The 19,363-nt window shown below is 40.5% G+C and overlaps 1 protein-coding gene across 1 annotated transcript in view; it reads right to left on the bottom strand.

Moving 5' to 3' along the window:
• Window positions 1–19,363, bottom strand: part of LOC115375193 (potassium voltage-gated channel subfamily H member 7-like) — a 115,054-nt gene that overhangs the window by 72,577 nt on the left and 23,114 nt on the right. The window contains exons 3-5 of the mRNA XM_030074573.1: window positions 3,202–3,363; window positions 1,397–1,868; window positions 10–182 (exon numbers count right to left, since the gene is read on the bottom strand). Coding sequence (XP_029930433.1) covers window positions 10–182; window positions 1,397–1,868; window positions 3,202–3,363 — 807 coding nt within the window. The remainder of the gene's footprint in view (window positions 1–9; window positions 183–1,396; window positions 1,869–3,201; window positions 3,364–19,363) is intronic.

The raw sequence follows: 19,363 nt of genomic DNA, 5'->3' as shown, positions 1-19,363 counted from the left end.
TTTGCTCACGTGTGCAGCTGTGCCGCAGTTGCAGCCTCTTCTCCCAGTAACTCTGGCCGGCCTTCACATCGTCCACCGAGGAGGCGAGCGTTAAACTCCCAGAGCTTCCATACAACCTGCCTGCAGGAGCGTTACCATGGAAAGGACAGTCATCCCCATCTCCTCCTCTTCGTCGCCCTCCCCTGGATTTTTAAAAAAGAGAATGAAAATCATGACAATCCATCTTTTTCTGAGACAGCAATTTGCACAGTGCACCCTCGTATAAATCCTCTCTCAAAAAATATAATGCCTTGAAGGATAGTGTGAGAGAACGCCTGTGACACATGAACAGAGCAAACTGCTTTTCAGCAGCTAAAAGTGTGCAACAAGTCCTCCAACCCATACAACCATGAGTCATTTGTCAACTAACAGCAGTGATTCCTAAATTAGTGCCCCCTAGTGGTGGCAGGAGATATGCCACAAGCCGTGGCATGAAGACGTCAAAATGTTTAGTTGGTGAAGTTTAGTTTTTTAAAGCAGTTAAGGCCTTTGCTCACAAAATCCGTATTTTTTCGTATGTGTGTTTTTTCATCTGCCATGTGATAAAAAATGTTACGCACAGAAATTTTGCACACTGAGATCCATGTGTTTTATTATTCTCTTTGCTACAATGACGAGACAATACAAGACATTGAATACACTGGCTCCATCGAATCCTGAAAAGTAGAAAGGAGGTTAATAGGTGATCCATGAACTGTGCCATGGGAGAAGTCTGCACTAGGTAATCACCACAGAGATCGAACGAGTTCATTTCCGTTTCTGAGGTGATCAGCCTTTCAGCTGGATGTGCAGATCCTCAGGGCACAGCCTGAAAACACTGCAGCATACAGAGCAGATTCTGAATGTGCAACGATTTCAGACAAAAAATACGTCCCTTGTGTGCAAAAGCCTTTAAGGTAATGATGAGGTTAAGAAGAAGGTTCAGAAATCTGATGTCAATCCATTGTCACTGATGTGATTTTTACTAAATCCATTTAATGATTAGAAATACAGTTTTCCTGTTATAACAATAAACAAATAGTTTTTCCTAATTTTAAAATTATATTGTTATTATTATTATTATTATTATTATTATTATTATTATCGTTATTATTATTATTTTTCGTCATAGTATTAGTAGTTGGCAAGATTTTTCTAATCTGCTAATCACCCTTTCCCATTGTTTTTGAATGAAATCCGATGATTCGGCTCAAAAGGTTAGGGTTAAACTGTCTGAACTCTGACCAATCATGGTGAGACTCAACCAGAAAGAAGAAAGTGTTAAACTTTAGTGAATTACAGTGAAATTAAACTTGTCCTCATTTTGCTGAGGATGCTCAAGAAGACCCTCAAAGACCCCAGGTTGAGACCCACTGACCTAGGTGAACCATGGGAGAAGGCGAGGGGCAGGGCCAGTGTTGGGGGGGCAGAAGACGGGGCTGGGGGGAGACCTGCATGGAGGTCCTTCCGTCCTCTTCCTCCTCCTCCTCCTCCTCTTGTATCCACCAGCAGCCCTGCTTTATCACTGCCTCCCCTTCTCTTTCGGTCTGCATCGCTCCTCCTCCTGGTCTCCACCAAGCCCTCCCTCTCTTCTCTTCCTCCTTCTCCTCCTGCAGTTCCTCCCTGCTCCTCCTCCTCCTCCTCCTCGTCCTGGTCCCACAGCAGCAGTCCACTTCCTGTCGCCTCCAGCCGCTGTCTCTCGGGGAGGGACAGGAGTTTCTCTAGGGCCACAGATTCATGTCCCAGAGGAGGCAGTTTGGCGTGGGGCGTCCCGAGCTCTGAGTCCTCGGACATGGTGCTTCCTCCAGGGCTGAGGGAGCGCAGCAGGAGTTGCAGTCGCCGCCGATGAGCTGGTTGTAGCAGAGGAAGAAGAGAGGTGATGGCTCACTCTCTGTTTGATGTGTGAAATTCTGAACAACAAGCATGGAAGTCCTTTTAGCATTTATTTACAGGGTGTCTACAGGTATCAGAGAGCTAAATTGAATGCTTTTTAAGACGCTTTCAAGATTACTGTTACAAGTTGTGACAGTAAAGTAGCCTAATGGTAAAACTGAGGGAAAAAGAGAAGAAAACAGATCTAATGTTATGCTGCATATTTATGATCTGTAATTGTTTTTTTCTCTTTTTTCCCTCACTTTGGACCTTTAGGCTACTTGACTATTGTGACTTGATTAGCCTAACTCTGTATGATCCAAATGGTAAATGACTGCCTCATATGGATTCTAATGTTTATTTACTGATGAATCTCTGGGGGTGCCCAGGTCTATTTTGGTCATATCCAGTTGGAATCAGATTTGCATCAGTCTATTCCATCCTGGGTTGTACTACATGAAATACTTTCGGTGTACAGCTCTCTTGATGCCTGAGGAAGGCCAATGTATGGAAAACTCACATAAATAAAAAAAAAAATATTGTGCACAGACTGCGGGAGTTGAACCTTTTATTTGCAAATCACCACCATTTTCCCAACATCATAAGAACCATTTGCTTTATTGTGAGATAAATTATACATTTAACTAAAATTAAGACTGATTTTTAGAAAACTCATCTTTTTGTCATTCATATGAGCATTGCAGGTAAGTACTACATATTCAGTCTTGTTCTGGGATCACATTTAGTTAAGAATATGGTTGGTTACTGACTCCATGTTTCTAACAGACTCCTTTAGCTTACAAAGCAGCTGCTGCTGGAAATAAAAAAAAATATATATATATATACAGGCAAGACTTTTTTTTACACAGAACATGGGACAAGTACGCCCAAAGATTTTTGTGGATTTCTCTCTACAGATGCATAGGTGAATAATCTGGTTTCTTGTGTGCATGTATATTCAAGCACATTCAGGTAAGCTTATAATGAGTTTTCCCAGCAGGGAAAGGACCTGCAGACACCCTGATTTAAAATCACCCAAACCAGTCCAGCATAAGTGACATAAGGAGGCAGGTGTTACTATGATATTTTCCCTCTTAAGTTTTCCAAGAAAACAGAGTTATATAGGGTCTACATGAGGGTATCAGAAACTGGGAAATCATCAGTTGTGCTTGCATCAAAAAAGGAAGTGGGGGAAACATTTAATAAATATAACATTAAATACTCAAATCTTGTAAATTGTTTCAATGTTAAATGTTAAAATGACCCGTCACACATTTGAAAGCAACTGGAATATAATGTAGCTTGACGCACCGAGGCTCAGCCAGGGGATGTGCAGCACGTGGTTGAGCTCTCTGGCTGGGGAGCTGGCTGGCCTGGGGTCAGTAGGAAGTTCAAAGTTGAGAATGAACATGATGACCAAGCCCTCTTCATTTTTCACTGGAACCACATCGACGATACAGTGGAAACACACTCCTAGACAGAGAGAGAGAGAGAAAGGGAAAAAGGGAGGGGGAGACAGCAGTTATTTTCCATCTCGAGTTGTTTCCCGACTCCTCTCTGGGGCAGTGTGAAGTGACACAGCCATGGGACTTCATGCTGTTCTGGACTGCTCCTCTAGATGGCAGCACCGGACAGAAGATGACAACTGTGCTGGGCAGCATCTCAAATCTCAAATCTGTCTTATCCATTTTCAGTATGAACCAGCCAGGTTATGCTGATTATTTTTCAGGACCATGTTCAACGTGGGTTCTCACCAGGTAGAAAAATAAGCCTTTTATCACCTAACACTTCTCTTACTTTTTTCAATAATGTACCCTCTTTGATACATTTTTTCAGCCACATACCCCCTGAACAAATTTGCATGTACATTTTTTTTTTGTTGGACCTATAGAATAAGCTAATTATTTTAGGAATTGTGCCTGCTTGATATTTTTTAAATCCACATTTAAAAAAAAAAAAAAAAAAAAAAAATTCATACCCCCTGCAGTACTTCAGTGTGAGAGCCACTGACCTAATGTACTTCACAAGTAGATGAGGCTCACAGTCTTAAGCAGGCAAAATGCATTTTACACCAAACAGCTGCATATGTGTGTATTTATTATTATTATTATTATTATTATTATTATTATTATTATCGTTATTATTATCGTTATTATTGTTGTTGTTGTTGTTGTCGTCATAATTATTATTATTATTATTGTTATTATTATTATTACCATCATCATCATCATCATCATCATTTGTTGTTTTGTTCTGTTTTGTATTACCATAACTTTTTTAATCACTGTTTTTTTTTTTTCATATTAATTTGATTCATTCTAAAATGTAATTTTATTACATCTTGTACTCTCTTTGCACACAAGTCCTTTACTCTCATTTTATGTGCCATGCCTGGTTTTATTTCTTTTCTTGTAAAGTATACTGTAAAAAAGAGCAGTTCCTCGACGAACCTCTAGGTTACTCCATGAGCTCCTTCAAGAACTCAAAGGTTCCTCAAAGCTCATAGAGGTATAGAGGCATAGAGGCCTGCAGGAACTTTTGGGGTTCCTCAGTATGAAAACGGGTTTGTCTAAGAACCCATTTCATTTCAAGGTACCTGTACCTCTACTTTATTTGGATATCCAATAGGGAATGTCTTGAATTTATCTAACTGAAATTAACCTTTGCTCTGCAAATGTCCAGTCCTGTCAAATGAATGGGCCTAGAACCTGTGTGGTGGAGAGTGCTTTGAGAGTGCTACGTTTGTGAACTCGAGACATGTCACAGGTCACAGGTGAGCTGACAACAAAGAGGATAACAACAAGGCCAAATGCAGACTGACCTTACTGTTGACCATGTGATTGTGACAACTGTGTGTAACCATAACGTGGACTGCCAGACACTGGAGCAGCTAACTGAATGCTAAGTCAAGAAAAATAAGCGAGGACACTTTACATCAAGTTCCTTGCATTTCCTGTTTTTTAAATAAAATCAAAATTTCATTGCGGCTCACTCAGCTTCCCACTGTGGGAGGCACAGTTGCCAAGTCTTTTGCTGCTTGTTATCCCCTCTCTGTATATCCCACCCTTCCTGTCTCTCTCCACTACCACTAATAAAGCCAAAATGCCTTTAAAAATCCTTAGCACAAAATCCTAACACATGATAGTTTGCCATGCTGCAGGATCTGGCCACAACCTGTGTGTGTTACAGAGGAACAGAGCTGATGACAAGACAGTGAGGACATGCATTCATTGAGATGGCTTGTCAAAGGCCCACAGTGTTTATTTTTTTTAATGATTGTCAAGGCCAACATAATGTCTCTTTTGCATTCACTGATATTATTAATTGGACAGTTGGTTATATGCAACTGCTTTTTCAAAATATGTATAATTATAAATTAGGCCTACAGTATTTACAGTATTTTTTAAAGGTTGCTTAAGAAACACAAAATACATGTATACATATGCTATATAAATAGATCAAGTGGCTTCTCTCACTCTTGGAAGGTAAGGTCATTTGTTTGGGGCTTTTTTGGGAGGGAGAGAGAGAGAGAGAGAGAGAGAGAGAGAGAGAAGAGCGAGATAGAAGTAGAACATTTTTTTATACTGTACTGTATTATATTTGAATCATGCAGTAATTTCTTTTGTAATTCAGAAAGCATTTAACAATACAATCGGCTGCTGAGTCTCTCCCAAGCTTTGCTCAGCACATCAGACACCAGAAAAGGGGAGCTACTCGTGGAGATCTGTAATCTACTGAGCGCGCTCGTCTTGTTTACTGTAGTTATTAACCTTTATTTATTCCAGGAGGGCCAACTGCGTTCCATGGGGTTTCCCAGCAACACCCTGCCTCACATACTGCCTGACATGTTACCACATGGACAGCTGACCAGTACCAGCTACGTCATTCCTATGTTCCCAGGATCCTTTGTTCCCCAGACTGATATGGCATATAATGGGAGCATGAAAAAGGGTTTTATGTTCCTATGGTCCTTTGTTCCCCAGTTGTACATATGTGCTCTCCCAGGATCCTATGTTCTCAAGGTCCTATGTTCCCCGGCTCTATAAAGCACATAATGGGAACCTGAAAAAGATGTTCCCCAACTCTGTATTTGGGGGGTAAAGATTAGGGTTAGGGTTAATAGAATACTGAAGCAGGGAAAGTTGATTTATTGCTTATTTTCTGGTCATTTTCTTGTATTTTGTTACTTTTTTTTTTTTTTTTGCTAGTTTTTGGGTCATCTCTTCCTAGCTCCGATTTAAAAGGGCTAATCTTTACCTTGCTACTAAGAAGTTTGCAGGAAACATGAGTTCAGAAAAGTGAGGTAACAGAAACACTTAACTTCAAACCCAAATCATTATTTTGCTAACACTGTATCACCCATTAAATGTGTGATACTGACCCCTCAAAGAGCTTTACAATTGTAGACTCACACTCACCCTTTCACACACACAGCAGAGGCTGCCATGCAAGGTACCAGCTGTGGTTAGTGGTTCAGTGTCTTACCAGGGTGGACAGAGTGTGTGCGAAGGACACTTTGCACACACTCTGGAGGAGCTGGGGATCAAACCAGGAACCTTCTGACTACCAAACGCCCATGCTACCTCCTGAGCCACGCTGCCCCATAAAGAACAGCTAGCTGCAGCTGACTGCTTAGCCAACTATTACACCCCTGATCAAAGACCAGTTGAGAAATTTACATTTTGCACTGTTGGATCTTAAGAAGGTTCTGCCTGTGTGGTCATGACTGGGTTTTTCAACAGGACAACGCTGCAGTTCACAATGCCCGCCTGACAAAGGACTTCTTCCAGAGAAAGAACATCACTCTTTTGAACCATCCTGCGTGTTCCCCTGATCTAAATCCAGTTGAGAACATTTGGGGTTGGATGTCAAGGGAAGTTTACAGAAATGGACACCAGTTCAAGACAGTGGATGCCCTCCATGAAGCCATCTTCACCACTTGGAGCAACATTCCCACTAGGCTCCTGGAAACACTAGCATCAAGCATGCCGAAACGAATTTTTGAGGTGATTAACAAGAAAGCTTTTTTTTTTTTGTCTCACTCCCATTTCTTCTTTTTGCATTTTGAAGCTCTACTCAGAACCTTCTTAAGATCCAACAGTGCAAAATGTAAATTCTTGCAATTTTTCAACTGGTCTTAAAATTTTGATCAGGAGTGTATGTCAATGTCTTTGGCCAATCCTTTATTGTTGTTCAAGGATGACAACAAAAGCATTAAGAGGCAAGAATCACTACAACTCTGTGTGTGCAACAGATGTGTCTGTGCGTGTGTGTGTGTGTGTGTCTGTGCGCGCATGTGTGTGTGTGTGTGTGTGTGTGTGTGTGTGAAGGACAGAGAGAGGACGGGAGGGTTAGTGTTAGGGTTAGGTTGAGGGCCAGGGTGGATTAGCGTAGCTACATGCTAATTCATTCTACCTTAATAATGGTATCACACTGACACCGAATGGAAGGCCATCTGCTACGAGACACTGTAATCCACACACACACACACACACACACACACACACACACACACACACACACACACACACAAGTGTGGAGGAATATAGCCCTTCTCCCCATATTGTCCAAACGCACACACACACATGCACGCACACACACATGCACATGCACACTCAGTCTTACAAAACACTTAGGCAGGTATCCAACATGATAATCCACAGACTGACATTCAGACAGAATTACCATCACTGCCAACTGTACGCACCTGGAGAGTACTGCACTGCATTACTCTGCACCACCTCCAGCAAGCCAAATTGAATAATAATTGAATTAGTCTTAACTTTAATGGATGTTATCTTCACTGGATATATGGCCAACATACCCACATTTTCATAAACAATGATTCAAACTACATCAAGTCCATAAAAGCTTTTACATTTGCTTTCCTAAATCCTGTTTTTTGGAATATAAAGAGGAAGAATGCATCCTGGAGTTTGGGGGGCAGAGTTACAGATGGGAGGAATAACAAGTTTAACTCCACCCTGCAATTATTTCCACTGACCCAACGGCTCGCTGCTGTGCTACTTGTGCACAAAGTAACTCAGAAGGTTGCAGTTTGGGTTAGGGTTAAGCTAACCCTGTTTCCTTCAACTACTCATGCAGATGTAACTCATCCACCAGCTGTGACTCGGCCCTTAGCTGTAACTTAGTACACTTTTTTTCCCAGGTGGGCAAAGGAGTTTTACACATTTTGAGTGGTCATTTTGACTAAAGCTAGGGTAAAGGGACAAAAGTTCCCTATGTCCAAAGACATAGGAATATGCACTGGATACATGCTCTGTATGTTTATATAACCTAAAGTAATGTGTCGCACCTTCTGTTAGAAGAACTGCAGAGTCCATTAAAAAATCCTTTGCTTTGCAGGGAAACAAAATTCACCTCCAGGACGGAGCCAAAACCAAAGATGGTGGATGAAATCAAAGATTGTGTAGTTGTGAGAACTCTGCCCCATTCCTTGTTTGCTGCAGTGTTTTTTTTTTTCTCTCAAAAGCAGTTGGCTTCCAGTTTAAAGTGACAGTTCACCCATTTTGAATAGTTTGATATTATATCATGGCAGGAGGCTAACAGTTTTCATTTGGAGCATTCAGCACTCAGTAACAATGAGAAGAAAATAGCACCAAGACTGTCCTACATAATAGTGAGAGGGAAAGGGAAATAATATCTTTTTTTTTTTTTTTTTTTTTTTTTTTTTCTAAAATGGTTGAACTATCCCTTTAATAGTGCATTATTGAGACCTGGCTGCAGCAGACCCATAATTGCAAGTTAATATTGGCAGTGTTTCTGAAAATTAGACAATATTATTTTATCCTCAACCGTGAACCTATTTGGTGAGACTTGGAAGCCTGTGTAAAAAAAAAAAAAAAAAAAAAAAAAAAAAAAAAAAAAAAAAGAGTAGTCATCCTACATTTTTCAATTTTGACACTTAAGTCACACTCATATGAGCCTCACAAACAAAGTTTTGTTGTTTTGATTCAAGTAAAGTCTCTTTTCCCCTACAACTATTCATCATAACATCATAATGTTGACTCAGGATACTGTACAGACGAATATTAGCTAACTGCTAACATAGTAATTTCCTCACATTTTCCCTTTGACACCAATTGTCTATTTCGTCTTCCAGCCCATTCTCATTGCCAGGACATTAAAGACCACAGCTTTGTCATGCCTTTCTGCATCTGATACATACACATAAGGCACCTATTAGAAGCCAAAGGCCCACAGTGGCATCAGTTTTATATATGTGGGATGGTGACGTAGGACAAAGAGTGAGGAAGTCCCCAAAGGGAGGTGATCGGGATGGATCGCATGCTTCTAAGACACAGGGCTTTCATGCATGAGACACACGTTCAGTTCCCATTTGCAGTGGCAAGACTTTTTCTGTTTTGCTGCCTAAACCTAACCTTTCCCTAACCTTAACCAAGTGGTTTTGGTGCCTAAACCTAACCTTTCCCTAACCTTAACCAAGTGGTTTTGCTGCCTAAACCTAACCTTTCCCTAACCTTAACCAAGTGGTTTTGCTGCCTAAACCTAACCTTTCCCTAACCTTAACCAAGTGGTTTTGGTGCCTGAACCTAACCATGTGACACTAACACGTGATAAAAGCCAGAAAGCCTGAGGTGTCTCATCCTGCACCATTTGATGACCTGGGAATGAGAATGTGTTGTGTCTGCTCTGATTTCTGCTTTGGATCCATTAATAGCAATTTCTAGTCCTCTTCCCACCATTGGGGATTACATATGGTCCCCTGTGGCTCCATAAATTGAGAACAAAATCTGCTGCTCTTGATGCTTATGGAACCTTTTGACCTTTTATATAAACTCAAAAATGCATAGTCAAGTTAACAACAAGACCATGTGTTCTTAGTTTATCAAGAGCTGACATCTTGGAGGTATGTTTTTGAACAGTGGCTACTGGGTATAATTCTATGTTTGATGATATTTCTTGCTCTGATGATTTATCATGAACTGTACTGTGGCACAAGACATAAAAAATGGGACATAAAGAATGGATAAGCTGTAACAAAACTATTATCATCTTAAGATGGTAAACTTTTATTTTAATAATTCATATACCAAAAAATATGATCCTGCAGTTGCAAGGAAAAGTTGTGTCTGTGCATGCATGTGTGTTCAGGTCACTTTGAAGGACGATGCCAGTCTTTAGGGACAACGAGAGAAATAGGATCATGGTTTTCATTAGAGCATAAGTACCATATCAGCCAAAGGAAATGATAAACTCATGGATTAGAGCACAGTGGAAAAACCCCAAAAGATTATCCATCCCTCCTCTCTCTCTCTCTCTCTCTCTCTCTCTCTCTCTTTCTCTCTCTCCCTCCCTCCGCATCTTTCTATCTCTCCTATTTCTAGCTGTCTCATAATTCTTTTCTTCCTTCCTGTTGTCCTATCACAATGCCACTGTTCCTCCCCTCAAAATTTCCTCTTCTTTTTCTTGCCCCCCTTCGACATTTCATGTGTCAGATTGCAGATATTTCTCAGCTGTAAAACATCAGTACATTTAGTAACAAGTGCCCTATGAACAAAGAGGATATTTGAGGAGGAGAGTTTAGTTTCCAAAGGAGCAAAAACTCTGCATTGTATTTCTTAAGGTTGTTTTATGGTTTTATGTGTCTGTTCAAAGTGTCTGTCCTACCTGTCCAGTCTTTGTAAGGTCACACCTGCCGTCATTTAATCACTGTCTCATTGATTGGAGAGTGACGATGTTGCCTTACCAACCCATATTATGCCAAAGCCTGTCATAGACCCACCACTCCACCTACCTCCTTACATGGACTCCCTTCATCCCACAGCAGAAATGAGTACATTCTAGTTTATCAGAAACCCAGCTATCTCCCTTTAGAATTAATACTTGGTATGGGATGCTAAATTATGGAATATTCATGCAAATCTGGTTTACTGGTTTTAAATGTTATTAGTCAGTACAAAAACAAAAATGGAACTTTCCTAACAAAATTATTTATGTTCATCATGCAAAAATGAGTACACCCCAGTGAATGTCTTAGAAGTAAAATCTGATGAAATTCTAATTAACACAAATTCACCAACAGATGAGTCTAATCAATCATCATACAGATGGCCACCGGATAATTTACAATAAAGGGTGGTAGTTAAGAGAGAAAATCTATTTCCCTTCAATGCTGACAAAAATGGCACCGCATGGAAGAGAAATTTCACAAGACTTGAGAAAAAAAAAGTCTTTACACAAAAAAGGTCAAGGTTACAAGAAAATTTGTAAAGGTTCGCTAATTAGTTGAAATAGAGCAACAAAAGTGATCCAAAAATTCAAAAAGATTGTGACACTGAGACGTCTAGGCCATCCATGGAAGTTAACACCTCAACATGAGAGTTTTGGGATGAGAAGAGCTGAAGAACATCGGCACGCAAGTTCACCACAGGTAGCTGGGGCATTAGAAAGTCAAACTGGGGTGACACAATCCTGTGACACAGTAGCACGTGCCCTTCAGAGCAGTGGCATACATGGGTGTCACGCACGAACGAAGCCACTGCTTAAGCCCATGCACAAAAGCCCGTCTAGCATTTGCCAGGGCCCATGATGACTATTGGGACTCAATACATCAGAGTGGTGCGACAAAGGTAAATCTTTTTGGCACTGATGGGTTCCAAACTATATGGCATCGCAAGGGCGAGGAGTATAATGAAAAATGCATGGTAGCCACAGTAATGCATGGTGGTGGTGGCAGTGTTCTGTGGGGCTGCGTGAGTGCTGCAGATGTCAGGGAGTTGCATTTCATTGATGGTATCATGCATTCGTGCATGTACTGTGAAATACTGAAAGAGAAGATGCTATCATCACTCAGTGCCCTAGGTCGCTGGGCACTCTGTCAACATAGATCTAAGGCCAACAGTTCATTTCTGAGGAAGAACAGTGTGAACAGCATGTCACCAGACCTCAACCCAAAGGAACACTTGTGGGGAGTTCTGAAAAGACAAGCTGAGTGTCATTCTCCATCCAGTATCCAGGAAAGAGTTCTTTCTCCAAGAAGGCAGAAAGTTAGATGTAGCAGTAACTCGCAAACCTTTTCATTCAGTGTCTAGAAAAGTCGGTGCTGTTCTTAAAAAGCAAGGAAGCCATACAAAACATTAGATTTCGAAGAATTTGTTGTTAGATGTAATCATTTTTTTTTTTTTTTTTTTTTTTTTGGAAAACATGAGTGGTATAACGATTTATTGGCTGTAAAGTAATGGAGCGGTTTGAAGATGGAGGAAATCTCATTTGTATGACTCATCACAGAAGGACATCAAAGACACACACAAAAAAGATCATCATTAGGTAGCAACATCGAAGCAAAGTCAGCTACATAACCACTTAGAATGCTTAATTATTATCAGAGTTGAGGAGTAGTATCACTGCTAACTTAACTATAATTTTCAGTAGCTTTAGATTTGCTACTTTTATTACAATGTGGCTTTCCTTGAAGAAAGCTACTTTTTCCACAGAGTAGTGATGTATCTTGTCCAAATGCTACATCAGTGTCAATGCCTGATTTAATCTGATAAGGAAGACTCAACTCACCAGCTCATGCTACATTTTTCCCCCCCAAAAACTGTGTGTAAGGTTGCTGTAAGAAAGAGACACGCAGCACTGCTGCCCAGAGCCCTGCTCTCCCTAGCAGTCAGGTCAGCAGGTAAGCATCGATAGTCTCTCCTTTCAGGAGGGCAGTCCCAGAGGAAAACTCACTAGCTAAACATGGCAGGAGCTGCACAGCCTTCCCGGGCCAGTTCTGGTCGAAAAAGAAAACAGCAGGATCACCAGGAGGTGAAGCACCTTAAAGACGTCAGTCCACATCAAGAACTCAAGAAGAAATATCAATATTTTCCTGGGTTTTCAGTTAGAAATTATAGTACCGTGACAGCCCTACTAAGCCAGCTACCTAATGTTTGCCAACATTCTGTTAAGTTTGCTAGTCTGAGCCATGACTGTTTCTTAAACTTAACCATCACAATAAACCCTTTCCTAACCTTAACAGAGATCATTTCCTAACCTTAACCAAGTAGCTAACAACAACTAAGCTGACGAAAGTGGCTAAAGCCAACATTTGACTGGTTAAGACAGACAGACCGTAAGAGTAGATGATTACAGCTTCTGAGCCACTAGAGGGCGCAGTAGGGCCCTACTGAACCATCCCTGTGGGGCTGATAATGACTGAAAACTTTCATTCAGCGATGTGATAAATGAAACAGGTGACATGCCAGTGGTTGGTGGCCTGGTTCTATACCTGTCAATTGTATGTTCTCTTTAAGAAGTTCAAGCAATCCAGTCTGTTGTTGCCCAACTCATCTGCCATTTCTTGGCTGAAAAACCAACCGGAGATTATTGGCCATTGAAGAGAGATTATAGCCAATTTACTAACACTGGCTACCACCAGAAAAGGGATGATTAAGTTGCTATCGATGTTGTTTTCATTGGCACATGATTTTACAAGGAAGAATTCAGGAAGCTATACCTTCCTGAATTCTCCTTTGCAAAATAAATATAAACTGAACATTTCCTTTCTTTAAACATCATTTGAAGGTAGCAAGCATATTAGCTGAATTTAACATAAGCAATAATCTGACAGACACAGGTCAGCATTGATGTTGCAAATATAGTGTAAGTATAGTGTACTCTCTCTCTCTCTCTCTCTCTCTCTCTCTCTCTCACTCTCTCTCTCACACACACACATACACACACAAAATCTCTATGAGTTAAAAATTCAAGCTTAGCATAATGTAAAGTGCTATTTTCCATATTCACACTGAAAAAAGAAATCTGAGGTGAAGCAACCATTTGAGCCATGTGTGCTGCATGCTGGAGAAGGCTGTGGTTTGTAATGATAAAGCTTTTGATTATATACCATTAATGGTGCAATTTGTGCAAAAAAGAGTGTTTCTTGTTGAATCAATAAGCCTATTGATCTGAAAAGGTTAGGGTTACAGTCAAATGCTCAGACATGCACAGAGAAGTCTCCCAGAGGAGATTTTGGGTTTGACCCATAGCAAATCCGACACATTAAAAACAGCTATTATTAACCTCAGAAACAGAAGCAGTATTGATTAACCAGGCCTAGGAGAAAGAAAGAAAAAAAAACCCAACTCCTATCAGGTCCCACAATGATACAGTCAGAAAACAAAACCAGAACTGCTGAATTCTGTGGATTCATTTTCAGTGAAATCACAGAGCAAATTATCAATACTGGAAAACTGTACAAGTAGAGGACAAGAGACCCAGATTGTAAACAATAATAAGCAAGCCTAGATGAGTCATTCTCCTTAGGAAAGAGGGTTGCTGCTGCTGGGATTTGCAACCCAGAAACAGAGTGCAGTGAAGAAACGAGGAAATGGACCAGGAAGACTGAGGTAATCACAGCTGTTCATGGGCTATCATGGAACAGACCTCAGAACACAAACCTTTTCCCAAATATGCAATTCTGGATCCAACGGATTTTATCTCTGGGGAAAATCCATGGGATTTTCACATAATCACCCGTGTCACAGCATTTTCAACTTGAATGTTGATATATTTACGTTTCTCTCTTAAACATTAACTTTCATGCAGAATTCTTCATCAGTGTTATCTTTGTTATGATGCCACTAAAAATAGCTCCAATGTAAACTTTGGTTTCTGAATAATGGAATGAAGCACTGTTTGACACCTTAAGTTCTCTTGCAGGACGAGCCTCATTGTGCCATCATATATACTATACAGACAAAGGTATTGCAACACACCTTTTGATGGAAAGTGGAAGCGTTTAGGAACCACAGTAACTCAGCCACCAGGTGGCAGATCATGTAAAGTTACAGAGCAGGGTTGCCGAGTGCTGAGGCTCATAGTGCCTAAAAGTGGCCGACGCTCTGCACAACTGCACAGCTCCAAACCTCCTCTGGCTTTGAGATAGTCTCAGCGCACCAAAACTGTGCGCTGGGAGTTTCAATGCTATGTGGACTCTGTGGCGGTCTGATGGACGAGTCTGGGTTTGGTGAAACCAGGAGAACGTTCCTGCCTGACTGCATTGTGCCGACTCTGCAGTTTGCTGGAGGAGGGATAACACTATGGGCTGGTGTTTCTGGGCTCGGCCTCGGCCCCTCAGCTCCACTGAAGGGAAATCTGAACGCTTCAGCTCACCAAGACATTTTGGACAATTCTCTGCTTCCAGCTTTGTGGGACCAGTTTGGGGAAGGAAGGCCCTTTCCTGTCCCAGCATGACTGAACCCCAGTGCACAAAGCGGCTCCATAAAGGCATGGCTGGCTGAGTTTGGTGTGGAAGAACTTGACTGGCCTGCACAGAGCCCTGACCTCAACCCCATCCAAAACCTTTGGGATGAACTCGAACGGAGACTGCTAGCCAGGCTTTCTCATCCAGCATCAGTGTCTGAGCTCACAAATGCTCTTCTGGATGAATGGGCAAAAATTCCCGCAGACACACTCCAACATCTCATAGAAAGCCTCCCAGAAGAGTGGAAGATGTTCTAGCTGCAAAGGAGGACCAACTCCATATTATACCTAACCCATATTAATGCCTATGGATTTAGAATGGGATGTCAGAAAAGCTCTTGTAGGTGTAATGTGGAGGTGGCCCAATATTTTTGCCCATATAGTTTTAATCGCTTGCTGTGGTGCTCAGATAGTTCTATAATGATGTGAAGATCCACTTCAAAATGAATTACTTCAAATCAGCAGTAGTATCAGCATCAAAATACTTTTAAAAAACACACTGTTCTTATTTCGGAATTCTTTCTTTCTTTCTTTTAAATAAAATCAGAAGGTTACTTTGGTTCATTGCTTCATGCCATAGAGAGTCCCTACCTCAGCCAGAGCTCTCAAAGAGTATCCTCCTTCTAAACATGTAAAATAAGCTCCCGTTAATTGCTAGATCATCACAAATGACAAGTAACCAAAAATAAGGAAATCAATGGTCAGGGTTGAGTGGCCTTACAATATTCCATTTCCTGAGACCACAGAGTGATCATGTAACAGTGAAGTTCCGGGAAAAAAATAAGACAGAGAGTCACTCGAATTTTGAAGGGAAATGTAGAGGAATGGTATACTGTCTTCCTTGTGTGTTGTGGTTGTACACAGTCTGACAGCAAGTCTAAGCTCCATTTACATAAGCACAGGAGTCAGAAAGTAGCCTCCATGCTGCATGTTTAATTAATTAGGAGTAAACCTGAAAAATGAACAGAGACTGAAATAGGTTTATAATGTATATCAATGTTGTTCATTAAGGTGCATCTACAAATTCAGTGTCAATGTCAAAGTGTGCAGCATAAACACAGGGAATACTCACCGACAGTGCATTCTAAGCATAGGATTACAATTGATTGTCTTCACAATGCACCAGAACTATCCCATTCACTCATTCTGCCATGAGATCTTGTGCCACAATCAACTACTTCCTGCTCCAGGTCATGGGTGAGCATACAGATGCACAGGTGAACAGTGAGCACAGGGAAGCATAATAAGAGCAGAAAAAGAATAAAAGCATAAAAAGAAGCTCCACACCTCTAAGAGGCAGCGGTGATTTTTAATGTTGCTATAAAGCCTAACCTCTAATGGTTAAAAGTATAGTGCCTGGTCTTTGGTCTTAGGCGATGTCATCTAGAGCAATGTCTCCAACCCTCTCCGTGACACACTGGCCAAGCACAGGAGTGCATTCAGTGCAAGACTGATCCCACCGAGAAGCAACACGGAGCGCCATGTCATTCCTCCCTGTGGCCATTACACTTTTCAACGCCTCCCGTGGACAGTCAGATAGTCAGAGTTAACTGCATAACTACACACTATTTAAACTGTTGAGTTAACCGTTTAACTGTGCAATATTTTATACCTGTAGGACTTGACAACAATTCAACTGCAATATCCCTGTGTGTATATGGTGTACAGTTAGGTCCATAACTATTGGACAGTGACACAATATTTCTAATTTTGCCCTTGTACACCACCACAGTGGACTTGAAATGGAATAATCAAGATGTGATTGACTTTTAATTTAAGGGGTTGCACAAAAATATGGCATCAACAGTTCAGGAATTACAGCCAGTTTTATACATTGTCACCCCATTTTCAGAGGCTCAAAAGTAATTGGACAAACTATATATGACATATATACTGTATATCTGTAATTATGAGGATTATTTTCAATATTTGGAGGAAAGTCCTTTGCAGCCTATGACTGCCTAAAGTCTGAAACCCATGGACACCATCACCAAACTTTGGGTTTCTTATCTTGAGACGCTCTGCCAAGCCTTTCCTGCAGCTGCCTTCAGCTGCTGCTTGTTTGTGGGTCTTATGTCCTTCAGTTTGGTCTTCAGCAGGTGAAAAGTTGCTCAGCTGGGTTGAGGTCTGGGGACTGACTTGGCCATTGAAGAATATTCCACTTCATTGCTTTCAGTAACTCTTGGGCTCACGTCTTGATTACTCCATTTCAAATCCACTGTGGGGGTGTACAAGGGCAAAATTCTAAATATTCTATCACTGTCCAAATACTTATGGACATAACAGTAGGTAGACGTATACAACTTATACATAACACACATACTTTTTAAAATTTGTGAGGCACATATTTTTATATTTAGTAATTTTTTTTTTCTATTTTCTTATAATTTAACTCGTCTTTGAAAATTCAGAAACTGCAGCTGACCCAATTTCCCCTCGGGGATCAATAAAATATTTCTAATTTCTGATTTGTGATATCTTGACGCATTCATGAGTTTTGGCACGTTCTGTAAAATTAGCTATGTCTTCAAAATTTTAAAGCAAAGTTTGGGGAAACAGTGTTGCATATCACAAATCCGAAATGATACTTTTCCTGGAAAATGCAAAATGGGAGAAAATCTGCCAAGATGCAAATGGCTGGGCTAATATCAAAAGATTTGTCTGCACCCACAGAATCAAGAAAATCCAGAATTTTGTTTCTTGGAGTTCAAATGTTATGTTCAAAAACATATACTTCCATCTTCTACAAGCATCAACATCTGGCCAATCAATATAATTTTAGCAGAGGTTGAGACATCCAACCTATCTGCCAAGTTTAGGAACTATAGCTGTTACATTTTCTTATAGCACAAGAAGAAACAGAAAAATATAACCCTTTCAAATACAATTAGTCATATTAATAAAGCAGATAAAATTCAGAGAGAACCAATGACATTACCATACAGTACCCTGTTACTGTTTCCTACTATCTCATTTAGTTTGGTCTAACAGGAAGAGCAGGAAAATGACTTTTTTTAATTCACCGCCCCCAGTGGCTGGGGATTACAGGGAATTCAGTTTAGTTATTTTACTCACCTGAATTAACTGAGTTAACAAAAGAAGTAAAGATTCTGTACTGTGTCTTGTAGCATGACATAAAGAACATTATGTCTGTATGCCACTGTGATAAATGTCCTGTTATTTAATGTACATATTGTTAGAATGGCATTTCAGCTCCCTGGCTGTCTAGTTGAACAGCTGCCTTGATCTCTTCTGTGGAAATTCAAGTAGGTTACTTGATCCGAGATTTGGCTATGTTTATCTGTAGGGAAGTGGGATATGACCTAAATCTCATATCCTAATGTAGATCATTTCATATCCCGATAACAAGTCATATCACAGTGTAGCAAAGTTTCTGTAAATTAAACGAATACATAATTTATATAAAATGACCAGGTAAGGCCTATTTTTAAATTACATTTTGAATTAAATACTAAAGGTGCTTAATCATATTTGATTATTTTTCTACTAAAATTGGGAACCTCTGTGCAAATTTTCAATTAATCTGTTAAAAAACTATAAAATTCCACTGTGTAAAACAGAAGTGTAATGATGGAAACAATCTATGGCCTATCTGCTGGCACATTTTTTTCCCAGTCAAAAAGAGTGCCATGAATGTGCCATATGACATTTCCTTAGTAAATTACCAAGGCCTTTTCCGTGTGTATAAACGCTGCCATAGCTACAGGCTTCCTGCACCTCTCCAAAACTCTAACTGGAGCTGAGGAGGTTTGGATATCTGTTGTGATGTTGCCAGCTCACCCCCAGTTTCTACAGACCGCAAGATGTCACTAAGTGAGAAATAAATTAAAACACTGCTTCAGAGTGAACCTTTTATTTCAGTTAATGCAGCCAGAAGTTCTGCTGTTTTTATCTGAGCTTCATTAGCGCAGAGTTAATAAAATCCTGACACTGCTGTCAAGAGTTTTAGTGATCAGCCAAGTGTGACAAAGACTTTCCAACTCAGAACAAATGCTAACACCAGTGTAGCTCCGGCAACACTTAGACACAGGATTGAATTTAGGGTTAGCTGTGTTATTATGTGTGATAGTCAGTTTATTTTGTCTATGTTCATGCTGCTGTGCAGATGAACGTAAGGCATTGTTTGACTTACGACAAATAAACTGGTGAACTGTGTAAACGAGATGATTTGTGACAACCAAATAAAGTACAGAGCATAGAGCATAACATGGAAAGATGG

The sequence above is a fragment of the Myripristis murdjan genome, chromosome 17 (genome assembly GCF_902150065.1).
Source record: "Myripristis murdjan chromosome 17, fMyrMur1.1, whole genome shotgun sequence".
Taxonomy (NCBI): Eukaryota; Metazoa; Chordata; class Actinopteri; order Holocentriformes; family Holocentridae; genus Myripristis; species Myripristis murdjan.
Note: the sequence above shows the minus strand (reverse complement) of the source record. Positions and strands in the feature narration are given on the sequence as shown.